The following is a 13,832-nucleotide window of genomic DNA, read 5'->3' as shown; positions in this document are numbered from 1 at the left end:
CAACTGATTTGATTTGGGGATTCAGCACCAGAACCAGCAAATAGCAGAAATATGAGAAAGACTTATGGTCGCAAGATTTCTGATCCAGAATAAGTATGGATAAATATCAGCTCTTAATAATATCTGGCTGTCTGGAACTGAATGAGAGATAAAAGGAAGAGTGAAAAATGAATGACAGATTGTCTGCTTTTGCCTATGAATAAGTGGATGAATGGCGCTTAAGCTGCCTCCGAGACTAAACTGAACCCTTTCACAGCCACTTTCGATTCTTTTTATTGTAGATTCCAGCAGCTTTCCGGTATCTAACATTAACTTTATGGGAAGTACGGCTCCCTGAGATGTGACATCTGCATGGGTGGTACCACACTGGTGCACTCATGCCCCACGCACGAGAAGAGATTCTTTGGATGAAGAATGTCCATGTTCAATTCAGGGGTATAAATCAAGCCAGATGCCACAGATACTTGATTTGTGTGTGTAGCAAAAAAGAAGAAATTAAGTAAATGCCTATTAAAAAGCCTCTTTAAACAAATAATTAGAGCATTTGTACATATGTACTTTTGCCTATTTCCCTTTATGCTGTTAATGAGAAAGTATCTGCTTTTTGCTCAAATTTATCTAAATAAAATCACCTGATTTTAAAAAGCCAAAGTTCTTAAACTAATATGATGGCTCTTTAAAAAAGTAATTTAGTTTTGTAAGAACAACTGCTATGCTTTCAAGCTTTAGCCTCATTTTACAAGAAGCATTTTTATTAGCTAATTAGCTGAAGGATAAAAAAAAATAAAATTGTATGTTCTGTGCCACTTTCAAGTTAGAGGGCTTTTTCAGTTCTTTAGAAATACAAGAAAACTTTTTCTAACATAATACAGAGATTGGAAAGACTGTATTTAATGTAGCTGCTTGACTGTCCATGCTTGTAGCCAAATGATAGCAAACGATGATGTGGGAGATAATGCGGACAATTATGGGTGCAAGACAGAATTGTTAAATTAAGGGGAAAAGCTCGTAAGAAAAACAAAGGCATGACTGTAGCAGTTGGTGACCATGCTCATGCAAGAGAAGGCAGAAGGACACGTGTTATCTGTTCCCCTCCTTTTTCACTCAATTGGCTGCCTTTTGCTCACTGTGGAGGGTGACCACAGACTCATGCAAGCATCATTTTACATGTGGTTCATATTTTTTGAGGTTGTCTCTGCAGCCACAAGAGGCAAAACCTTTTTTTTCTTTTTAATTGAGGAAAGCTGAGAATCTGAGCAAGGGGAAAAAAATCTGTAGCGCATTGTGCTACTACAAAATCTGGGAATACAGAAGGGCCCAGAACACAAGCTGCAGCAGATGCAGGCACAACTATTCAATTTTCATAAATAAGTCACCAACAAAAGTGAAGGAACAAAGAGGACCAGAATAAACACCCCTCCTCTTTTTCTCGTTCTTAGAGTGGTAGGGATAATGTATTCACCGCTGGCAGTGGCAAGATGACAGTGGATGAGAAACACTGAGCTCCTTCTTCCATGTCATCGCTAGTTTTGACTAGGGAGATGCTTGAGGAACTCTCATCTGTACTGGACACCCAACTAAGAGCATTGTTAGAACCAGGCCACTGCAGGAATCCTGCTCCCAGTCGTTCATAACGCTTTCTGACAAATAGGTTTAGCTCTCAGTTCAGCAGGTATCTGGAGGAAGTTTTTACCACATGAAAATTTTAAGTGAAAACTGATATAAACTGATTGTAAATAAATTAATATTGGTTAATATATATTTCATATTGTACTCTAAAATTTTTAGCAGAAAAACCTACAGATGGGACACATTTTCCTAAAATAATCCTAAAAGGATTCCAATCTATCTTACTAAGTTACAGTGAAACTGATTTCTGTTTTGTTCCAAATTAAAGAAACATATTTGAAGGAAATGGACAGTGATTATAATATCGTTGCAAAAATTTATTTGCTGGGAAATTGGAAGTATTAGAAGTTCGGTACAATAGCGTCCCAGAGTGCAGTGCATGTTATACACCATTTATTTCTTCAGTCACGAGGGCAAAAAATACTTATCGTTGATCTTGAATTCTGCCTGCCCACCAATTAAATAGCTTTATAAATTGGCTTGGCTAAAAGTAAACATTCAAATACCACAAAGGAGGAGAAGAGTTTGCCCCAGTAGAAGTGTTAATGACAGTCTATCCTTTCCAGGCTAGATGCAGAAGAGAAATCAACATCACCTCACGTCTTACAAGACACAGTTGCAATGCATCTGAAGTTAACAGAAGCTTGGGCCATGCTCCTCACATCCTCACTATACTTTTCACAAACATGAATATTGGCTGTAAAAAGAAAAATCATCCAATGGTGTATTAAGTGGGCAACTGTCACACTGGCTGTAATGTCACGGTTTTCTTTTGTAGTGGGAAAAACACACCACTTCCTCCAAACAGACCCTAAATTTTCTTCTCAATTTGTGTCCTATTATTTTGGGATTCATTCTTTCTTTGCTGTACCTTTTCCACAGTGAAGATGGGATTATAATATCACAAGCCAACTTCCCTTATGCTATTCATCAAGTCATTCTCTGTGGAAATGAGAAATTAACTCATTTAAATTAAATTCATTTTAAAGGCATATCCATTAGTTCTGCTGATTTTTCCTGTCAGGAATTCCATCTGGAAACATACTTAAAAGACAACAGCAATTTTTTAGGACTAGTCTGAAATATTATATGATTCAATGGAAAGGAAATAAAACTGCTCTGAAGAAAGTTTTGTCTGTTTTTTTGGCATTGACAACGTATCTAATCAGCCAAGCTTTGACAAAACTATTCCCATATGAACGTCCAAAGGAGCCCTGTGAAGCTACCCCAAAGTTTCCTTTGGTTCTCACATACTCCCAAATACCAATGTTCGTGTCTGCCACTGATTAATACAGTACTTCGTTCCAAAATGCAATTATCCCATTGACCTTTCGCCACTGTGGAAACGAGCAAGCCTATGGGTCTATGTTCTATAATCACATTTTTGTCCTAATTGTTGCCTTAATACACACAGGCTTTATACATAGGCCTGGAATCCAGTCTAGATATTGCCCTTTATTAAATTTCAGAGACCTTGCAGTAACAATGTCATTATAGTGAAGAAATGTTCTCATGACACAGTAAAGCCTGGATGAAGAAGCTGTAAAGAATTTTTTTACTGTGCAGCCTTTGCCAAAAGTATACTTCAAGAACCCACGTCTACATTGTTCCCCTCTCAAGTTCCACCTTTAAAGGTTATTTCCTGCTTTCTGAAAATAAGGGGAGAGATTTTAATGGGAGATGAAAAAAAAAATAAAATCTTTCGAGATTGTAAGGAACGGGTGTATGCAGCTGACATGCTGATGTACTTACACATCACCTACGCTGTTTCAAAGCTTTTGAATACGAGCAAAGCAAAAGGAAAACTCAAAGTGGCCATATTCTTTGCAGATGTATTGCAAAGACATAATTTACCTCTAAAATTTTTGGCCGATTTAAGCTTGCTATAGTCCTCAGTAAACTGGAATGTGTGTTTTTTAGAATTACCATTTGTGCGATTGTTGTTTTTTCAGAACTAAGCATGCATCAGTGCTCTCAACCATCACTGACGGTCTTGTAAATACTACGTCCTAGTTACTCCTGATGCTCTGTACTCACCTGTAAACATTTTCGTAACAGCTTTGCTCTGCTTGCGGGCAGAACACAGGAGGAGCAGCCAGGGAGGGAAGAACTCAAAGTGGCCAGCTAAAAGCTCCGCTATTGTTCCAGATAAACTTGTTGAAGTCTGTTCACCCTCGGAAACGTTACAGCCCTCGTCAACCGAATCGACGAGCAGGAAGAGGCTCTGCTGAGGGGGCTTCATTCCCAAGAGAGGGAGCAGAATGCACCTGTAAGGAACGTGAAACAAACAAACAAAAAAATCACTATTTTAAATACATTTAACAACACATTGACTATCATATAGTCATTCAAGTTGAAGCTATGATCAACCTAAAATGCAAAGTTATTTTTTAAACAGTCTAAGGAACTTTTTTACATAGTTACCACAGAAAATACTGAGGTAGACTGAACTAACAGAAAGAGAGATAGTTTGAACAGTCAGTGATGTAATTCTTGCTTAGGCAATATTACTTTTTAATGAACTTTTAATTTATAGCAATACTTTAAAACGATGTAATGTTGTTCAAGGCTGATTAGGAGACTTGGAAAAACATTGCTTAGCTAAGAAAGAAACTACTTGGCCTAAAGTTTAAGAACTTAATTACTGGTGTCTCTGCCAAAGCTGTTATAATTGCTTATCAGAAACTAATAGCGAACAATAGCTGGTCATGAAACAAAAGTCTAAATAAAAGACACATGAAATACCAAAGCTCAAAGAGTTCAAGTCTGAATGAATAACAGTTTTACAAATAACAGAATTTCTGCCATACCTTCACAAATGAAATGCAAATTAATTTAGTAGCAGACTGTGGCATTTGGTAGTGACTTTGATGTAATATTTTTTATTTATATTGAAGTTGCCAGGTTTGTATTACTGGAAAAGGATTATCCGCATCCTCAGGATGCTCGCATCTATACCAACATATGTGACTGTGCAGCTAAAGATCTTGAATTTGCATGTATTGTTGCCACCCTTAACAGTGCTCCTTAAAAATATATCTAACTCCACGCTTATGTGTATCTTTAAATAGCTACTGCATAACTGTCATGAGTCTATCCAGAATTTCCATGCTATGCTGCTATTTTTTGGGAAACTTCCTAATGATTTAGGCCCCTAAGTTCCACTGACTAAATTATCTTTAAATCCATTTGGCAAGTAAACTTTGACCGTATAGTAAAAAGATTCAGAAAATTAAGTGAGGTGAGAAAAATATGTACAGAATTATCATGTGGTTTGGGTTGGAAGGGACCTCAAAGCCCATCTAGTTCCACCCCCCCTGCCATGGGCAGGGACACCCTCCCCTAGCCCAGGTTGCCCAAAGCCCCATCCAGCCTGGCCTTGGACACTGCCAGGGATCCAGGGGCATCCACAGCTTCTCTGGGCAACCTGTTCCAGCGCCTCACCACCCTCTTTCTAACATCTAATCTAAATCTCCCCTCCTTCAGCTTAAGGCCATTATCCCTCATCCTACCACTCCATGCCCGTGTAAACAGTCCCTCTCCAGCTTTCCTGTAGGCCCTTCAGGTACTGGAAGGCTGCTGTAAGGTCTAACAATCTACTCTCTTTTGTAGATTTGTTACTTGCACATGTCCTGAAGCCATGCACATATAAGTATTTTTTGTTTTACTGAAGATCATAATAATCTTTCTTCATTTGTTTCACTGAACAAATTTATCTTCAGAAGACTTTGCTCAACATGTTATTACCTACCGAGCATTCAAACTGGAATACAGGCCAATCTTGCCTGTTAATGGAAGAACGCAACCCACTTCAGAAATGATTCGCAACCCCTGTTAGTGGAAGGTTTGTTATTTTCTGGTTTTCTGACTGAGAACAATACAAAATGGAAACAGAGTGGTGCACCTTTCATGTTCCACAGTAACAGCAGAATCTAGCAGAGCAGTGCAGGTGATCTATTACACTTGCGGAAATTTGCCTAAAGGTATAAAAAGGAAGTACAACATACTTGCGTTTAAGTATTCAGTATAGGATGGATTTTAAATCCCTAACATTGCCTGCCCCCACCCCCCCCTTTTTTTTTTTTTCAGATGCACAAGGCTACTGAGAATTCTTTGGTACTTCTACAGCTAGTTACTCTTTCAGAAGATGCCTGAAGTACAACTAAAATCACTGTTCACGAAGCTGGGAAGTTAAGCAGCTACCAATTTACAGAACAGGAAATTAAAGTAGCCATATGGTTAAATTTACTTTCCTAAGTGATGCCAATCCCACAATGAAAGGAGGCAGTTGGAAATGACCACATTTTCCACCCCTTCCCCCATTAGAATGCTGCCTTGCCCCCTCAGCTATTTATGTCAAGGCATTTTCTCTGCAACATTTCTTTTTCTGTCAAAACCAATTTTCTTTTCACATAGTGCTCTATATGAGAATAATTTTCAAGTATGAATGTTACTACGAGATATGAAGAAATGATCATGGTATCTTGAACTAAAATCTCACTTAAAAATCTGTGTGATCATAACGAAATGCCTCCAAAATACCTTAGGAGCATCCAACAACGTTCTTGTGTCAGTATTTACCTGTTGGGAATACTACCAAGAAAAGCTAACCGTCATGTCTGGGAAAGAGTCCCAAATCACTCTGCTTAATTCCTGCAGTACGTAGTAGTTGGCTGTAGTAGGTCAAATCAAAAGGTTCACCCTGTCACCAAGCAGGGATGAAAGCAGATGTCTAAGGAATAATGTAAGCACTGGGCAAGCGCTAAACCACGTTGTCCCAGAGCTCTCAGGGACCGCAATGAATGGTGCTTCCAGGGACTTTCTGAATCAGGGATTCAGTCTTTGCGTTTAAGATCCCTTAACCGACCACACTTACGCAGGTTTGTCCAAGTCTTCTATGAACCGATTTAAGTCTCTGGCATCCACAACATCCCACAGCAAAAGACCTTCTGCAGCTTAGTTACACACTGCACGAAAAACCCCTTCCTTTCATAGTTTAAAATCCCAAACGTCCTTGTTTCATTTGATACCCTTCAGCTTCTGTACCGGAAGGGACAGTGAGCCATTAGGTCATATTCACCTTCTCCGTGCCATTTGTAATCTTCTGACTTGTACCACAGCCTCTCTGAGCCATTTCTTTCCAGGCAGAAGAGTCCTAGCGTATTATTGATGGTGCTTCATAAAAAGCTGCTCCATAGACCCTTGTCTCCCTGTGCTTTCTTCCACTCTGCAATACTTGTATTTCTTAAATTAATCTAAAATTCCACTAGGAAAAATATATGCATGTATATGTAAACACACATGCATGTAAGAGGCACGATGACTTCCCCAGCTTACAGCAGTACTATTAAATGTGTGGCCTTGACAAGACATTGATAAGACTTTCTGTTAAAGTGTCCTTAGAAATCGTTTGAGGAAGTTCTGTTCTTCCTAGACCTTTTATATCTCTTGAGTTCAGAGTAGATGCCAAGTAATGTAATAGTGAAACTTTTCAGAGACTAAGAGCTGTGCTAACTTGCCAGAAGTCACGTCATGTTTACCTCCATAATGTGACTTAGTAATTCCACTCCCCTACAATTTCTTGCTTGCATAGGAAAATTACATAAATCAATGCGGAATTAACAATGTCTTAAAGTACTTCCGTAAACGGTGATTCATCTACAGATTGTTGTAACAGATTGCTTAATTTTTGCAGAGTGCCTCTCAAAAGATTAGAGGTTGATTTTCTTTACCTTCTGAAAGGATAACAGCTTTCTAACTTTTATATTCAATACAGATATAAAAGCAGTTATCATTACAGAAAATTTCTGAAATAGAAATCGTGATTTAAAACAACAAAATTAGTCAGTAAAAATACAAAATCTCTAGCAAAAACAAGACAATTAGGTATTTGAAAAGAATTCATTTTAATGGCAATGTAATGTAATGATTTATTTATGCAGAGCAAAGATGTTTTACATGCTCTCTAACAAATAAGAAGTCCTCAGAACAATGAGCCATCCCACAGAATTCTTCAGGATTGCTACTGAGTTGACTGAACCCACGCAAACATGATTTTCCACATATGGAAGGCATATATACAGGCTATGCTGAAGTTCTGCTTATGATTATCCTTGAGATTTTTTAGATTGGATCCACAAAAATACCAAGACACAACAGAACAAAGTAGAAAGATACCGGCGTTGTCCACAAAGGCTGAAAAGAGTCAGTGGAATGCACGTACTTGCTAAAAAAATAAATAAAAAGACAAACACACAGATGCCAAATAACAATTAATGAGTGGTTCTAGGAACAAAAGAAGTTATAAATCCTAGTTTCTTATGAATGTGTTCCTCATATATATGATTGTCTCTGGTGTGTAGGAAATTCAGTTATGTCCCCACATAAATTGTTTGATGCCTGTTACAGCGTGAACATAGCTTTTCCCTAAAAGGGGTAAAGGGAAAAGCTTACTTTTCTCTATCCATCTGCTAGCATTCACTACTGACAAACACACAGAACAATTGTATAATATTCATCTCCTAAGCCAGCCAGAAGGGAGGGAAGAAAGAAAAACACCCCCCCCCATTTGTCAGACTCCAAATGCTGCTACTTTTAGCAAAACATGAAATACTTCAAATTTCATGAAAGAAATGACTGATTTGGAAATCTGCTTTACTACTACTACAGCTCTTACGTTTCTTTTTCTACATCAACATGACAGTTCTTTAAGAAACTGCCTTTTGAGTCACCTTCTCGCTAACAGGTTTATAGTTTAGCACTCGTATTTCAATTACAGCCGCTGATGCCAAGAACCACCATCCCAGCGGTCTGCGTCAGGAATTTACAAACTCTGTGCTTTTCAAAGCAAGTTTGTAAAAAAGCAGACAATACCATTATCCCACACATAGCCGTCTTTGCTTTCCCTTCCTGCTTTTTTTGCAAATGCTTCTACACCAGATTCCTTGAGCAAATTCACCAGCTATTTGTCATATTCCTAATCCCTGCATATTACATTAGCCTCTTCCCCCTCCCCCCTTAATTATTGAGGAGTAAACATTTCCTTCTCATTTTAAACTATTAGATGCCTCCAAACATCTTTATTCAGAGGAAACAATCTCTGTAAGCTACAGCTAGGGAGTCAGCTTCAGGATTAATTCTCAAAGCGGGCACGCACCCCGCGCTCTCGCAAAGGTGAAACCAATTTTGCATCCACAGACCAAAACCATAAGGTTTTCACCAGTTTTATGGAGCAAAGCCTACTGTCCTCTTCTAAGCTTCGCGGCTACTTTTGCCAAGCCTGCGGTGAGCCTCTGAAATGGTGTAAATGCAATCAGAGCAGCCCCCAGCCCAGCCGAGCACACGCATTTCTACACCAGGCCAACGCTATCGGGCCAGGGATACACTTCTGCCCACACACAAATTGCTTCAGGCTGGCTGGCAAGAAAGAACCCGTATTAACCCCAAGCACGCAAGCAGCACATTTGAAACACAGCTAATATATGCTCAGACTTTGCATATGTTGTCCTCTACTCCCACTCTGCCTGCGTAAGATTTTCTTATGTACCAAGAGAACGGCCGTGTGCTGTGTGCTTGTTCCAGGTTGGACGCCGTGCAACGTTACCACTCTGAACCTGGCTGGATCCGCTGTTTGGGGTGTGTTTTTCACTGTTGCATTTTGTCAGGTTGGAAAGAACAACTGGCAGCGCTGCAAGTTAGAAAACACCACTACAGGAGATGAGCACAAGAGAAGTAAGGCAAACATCCCAAATGGCTTTTTAAACACGGTGCTAAGTGCTCTGAGTGATGTTTACTGCTGTCAGCTAAGGTTGCCCTTATGCTCTACTTCAGCTTGTCTGTATTGCCCACTCGGGTTTTGGGAGTTCTAAAATGGTACAAAGTTGGCATTCTCCTGCTTGAGTTCACCAGCACCTCCCTGCCGAGCTCCCCGCAGAACGTCATCTTTCCTAAAGACTATTGCACTTCAAAAAGGAAAGCAATATTAATTGTCAGTGAGACAGTTAATATGTGATATTTACAATTAAGTTAATACCAATGCCACTATTCTGAGTCACAAGAAATGGCAGTGCTGGTAGGCAATCACACAGAGTAACAGAATATAGCTGCAGACTCTGTGAGGATTGTAATTCCTTGGAATTGAACTAATTCCTTGAGGATTGTAAACATATGCTGAAAAAAATGTATTCATAATACCTTAGATGAATAGGTTTGGTGATTGCTATCAACATGGTGGAGCTGATCAACTGATATCAGCAATCGAGGGCACATCGAGGTTTACCTGAATTTATTCTGTTGGTGAAAATTCGCCAACAGAACCTCATAAAACATTTGTCTTACATGAGAGGGACAATGCAGTGCCGTCCTCTGTACGAGATCTGAATGCCTCCTGGAGTTTACAGGGAAATTGCTCATTTGCCCATTTGACCTAAAGAATTATTGAAGATTAAAGTAATGGAGGAATATACTTGTATATATATTGGATGGATATCTTTACATATATATTTACAGATAAAGAGTTTAACAGTACCTAGTGTATAACAAAATAGACAATTCTTCAAACACTAGTTTCAATCTTTAGAGAAACAAGCAAGCATCTTCCTTCTTAGGGGAGGTTTACAACACGATCTATCACAGCAGTTTACCATGTAATTTTTAAGACACTCATTTCCATTTATGTCGTATCAGAAAATACAAAAAAATGAAGTGCATAGTGAAACTGTAAATACGCCAACTGTATTTACATAATGTTCCAGTAATTTTTGCCAGCAACATAAGTACTAGTGGGATTTTTGCCCAAAAATCACACATAGAGACCTAGCAAAAATCTAAACCAGTAAGTGGAAACCTGCTGCTGCCTCTGCCAGCTCTGAATCAGGTGTAGCAGAAACTCCATCTTCCCCAGCCCACTGCTGGGGGACACGCAGGGAAGGAGAAGGCTCTCCAGGGTGGTTAAGAGCTAGAGGTGCTGCGTGACACCAAAAGGGAAAATATGTTATACAGACATTACAGAGGGGAGCCCAGGCCGCTGCAGGAGACCTAAGGGCACAAATCTATATACAATGGGGTTTTCACTGCTTTCACTGCTCATGGAGTAAACGTAAAACCTTTAAAATGTACAATAGAAGAAAACAAATCGCGCAAGTCCACATTTTTTAATCATCTGTACTTAAAAAATTCACACAAGTGACAGCAAATACCTCACCTCGCTCTCCACTGCCTCATGAGTTTACAGACATCTATTCATTACTTTATTATAATAATCCAGGGGTTGGTTAGCAGAATATAACCCGTTAAGGATGTCGTGTGTCCCTCCCCCCCACCCCCCCAGTTTCCAATTTGCATTTGAAAGAATGAAGCCAGTGAAGATAAAGCTGTTAAAGACTGTTAGAAGCTTCAGCAAAGACAGATGTATGCCATTAGCAGAATTTTTCTCTTTTATTTTCCAAACTGCATAGGGGGTCTAGGTCACAATAAATGAAAAAAAGGTAAATTTCACTTCTAATAAAGTTGACAAATCCTGCCGTTGATGAAATATTATCCTCTTTCTGAGAAGACTTTCAGCAGCTGTATTCACACAGAAAGAAAAACCAGAGCATCTTTACAAATTACTTGCAGTACTGTTTGTAGAGGCAAGTTTTACTTTGTCCTATGACAAGGCATTTATGTCTTATGCATGACTGACAGTAAACAGTTTATTTACCTGCCTCGTAATGCATTCTGACTAATGATTAAAAGGGAAATTCTAGTTGTCAAGTCCAATAGCTGCTTTCCATATAATATCACCCCAATTCTTGGCACTATGTACGTGTGTACTATAAGCCTTTGCTTCTTACTAACTGCTCAGCTGCTCATACTGGTAATACCATCCTGAAAAACCCACACGCAGGACCCTTAACAGTGGAAACAGTCGACAAATACAAGGGCTATGAAGCATAGAACACTTCGACACTTAAAAAAACTGCAAAATAAAAACCCCCATATAGCTAAGCATGACAGAGTGAACTGACCCGGTTTGATGTGTGCACACCTGTGTACATACCGACGGATTTGATCAGGTTATTGAGATACCCGTTCTGTAATTCTTCAGCATGATAAAGTGTATTGCAACTGATTATGACTTTCTGACAAAGTGCAATACTGGAGCTATTCACACTCATGGACTACAGTATAATATAGATTATTGTTTCTAGTAAATTATTTATTTACAGGCTGCACAGAAAGATAAATTGGCTCTAGCAGTTCTTCTCAACCGCAGTTAGTCTTATGAAGGAAGAGGCAGAAAGCAGAAAAGAAAACCAAATGCTGAGAATCACCTATTGGGAAAGCTCTAGGTACAGTACATGGATATAAATCTAGCCTCTGGTCTTTTCAGAAGCAGTGAATTAGAAACAGCAGCAAGTCTTGTGCAATTCAGCACCTGATTTTGCAATGTCTTGTAGCAACCTGAATTTTACCTGTAACTGTAAAGCAGTCCCCCAAGGAGAGCACAAAAGCTAGCTCCAGGGCATCGGGCCAGACAACAGCAGAGCTTATCGTGGAACCAGCACCGTGGGTCACACATAAACAGTGTGCTGGACCCCTGTGTATTGATTAGGGAGCTTCTGCTGTCTCCTGCAAATATATAGGTGATTTTTGTCTATAAAGCATTGCCAGTGGATCTACTCGTAGATTTACTTGAAATCTCATAAAATAGAAACCTTAGGAGCAAATATTTTGGTGTAACAGTTGACTGTCTAGAACAGTTTGCAAACAACTCAACTATTATAAAGGACAGACAACTGTAGCTGAAAACCATTCACACCTGCTACCATGAGCAGGTTGACTCTCTCTCTCTATTTTAAAACGGCATATATTTGCCATATGTGCTAACATACACAATATGTCCTAAACTACTCAGAGTCTGACATACAAAAATCTGCGTCGCTACCAAAGGCAAAGAGGAGGAGAGTACAGAAAACAATGCAAACATTTTCCTGAACATGTAATATAAAATAGCAATTTATTCTACACAAACTCTCCCAGTTCTGGTTTTTAGTGATGGAGAGGTCATCTAGTCCACTTCCTTGTCTACAGCCAGATCAGCTCTACATCTGTCAGCCCTGAGATACACTAGTCTGGGCATTCCTGAAGACTTCCACTGATCAATACTCTGTCTCCCCAAGCGATCTATTCCAGTGCTTCAATATTCTTGTAATTAGGAAGCTTTCCTCTTCCCCCTGTGAGTCTAACCTTCACCTGCTTTCCTGCAATTTAAACCTTGTACTTCTCACCCTATTACTTGCATCCCACGGATAACACAAGGGTCATTACAAAGCAGCCAGTAGTATCCAAAAATGTATAACCATTTTCCTCTACTCAGTCAGCCAGACCATCAAGGAACGCACTGAACAGAGACAGACCTCTATGAAACCCAACGTGATTTGAAAATGAACTACTGTAATTACTCGCCAAGTACAGTTACTCAAAGCTGTTTGCATGCAGCCAAATATAGCTCTACCTTGCACACAGTCTGTTTGCATGAGCCTCAGGTAAGCATCAAAGCCTTCCTGGAATCACAACGACATTTATGGTTATCCCCTATCTGCAAGTATTATTACTCTGTCTCTTACAGAAAGAAGTTAGATTAGATTTGTCAAAACCTAACCAAGTCATACCATGTTAGCTGTTTTTTAACTCCTTGTTATCTTCCAGCTGCTTGCAAGTAGCTTGATTATTTGTTCTGGCATTTTTTATTTCAATCGACACACTTTTTGTCCCTTTTTAAAGCAAGCCACTAAGTATACATCTTTTTCTTTCAAGTCTGAATTTTCAGCCATCCTGACAAAGATAACCTGCCCTTTGAAGATAATCAGTAACAGTTCATAGGCTGAATAGTTTGAAAACATCTCACCTATTCTATGGTGGGTTTTTTGTCTGGGCTATGTTTTTCTGTAATCTTACTTCTTTGTTGCTAGTTTTAATTACGTTAGCTGACAGCAAAATGACTGTTTTTAAGAAAAGGCAACATACACAAACATGGAACATTTCAGCTTTCCCAGTGCTATCAGTTTTTCCTCCCCAGTGAACGGCAGACCTATACTTGCTGGATTTTGTCTTCCTTCTGCTAACGTATGCGTGGAATTATTTTTTACAAAACAAAACGCACCTTGCGGGAAGAATGAACAATGCACTTTGAACCTTCAGGTTTGCCCTCATTTTCACAT

At 39.3% G+C, this 13,832-nt stretch overlaps 1 protein-coding gene across 6 annotated transcripts in view; it reads right to left on the bottom strand.

Annotated features, from left to right (window-relative positions):
- ANKRD50 (ankyrin repeat domain containing 50) overlaps positions 1-13,832 on the bottom strand; it is a 43,734-nt gene that overhangs the window by 13,631 nt on the left and 16,271 nt on the right. For all 6 annotated transcript variants that reach the window (XR_008576963.1, XR_008576964.1, XR_008576966.1 and 3 more), the window contains exon 3: positions 3,667-3,896. Coding sequence is in view for 2 of the 6 variants with exons in the window: in XM_054824691.1 (XP_054680666.1) it covers positions 3,667-3,896 (230 nt within the window). In the remaining 4 variants the exon portion in view is untranslated. The remainder of the gene's footprint in view (positions 1-3,666; positions 3,897-13,832) is intronic.

The sequence above is a fragment of the Grus americana genome, chromosome 4 (genome assembly GCF_028858705.1).
Source record: "Grus americana isolate bGruAme1 chromosome 4, bGruAme1.mat, whole genome shotgun sequence".
NCBI classification, from domain to species: domain Eukaryota; kingdom Metazoa; phylum Chordata; class Aves; order Gruiformes; family Gruidae; genus Grus; species Grus americana.
This window is presented reverse-complemented; position numbering and strand designations above follow the sequence as displayed.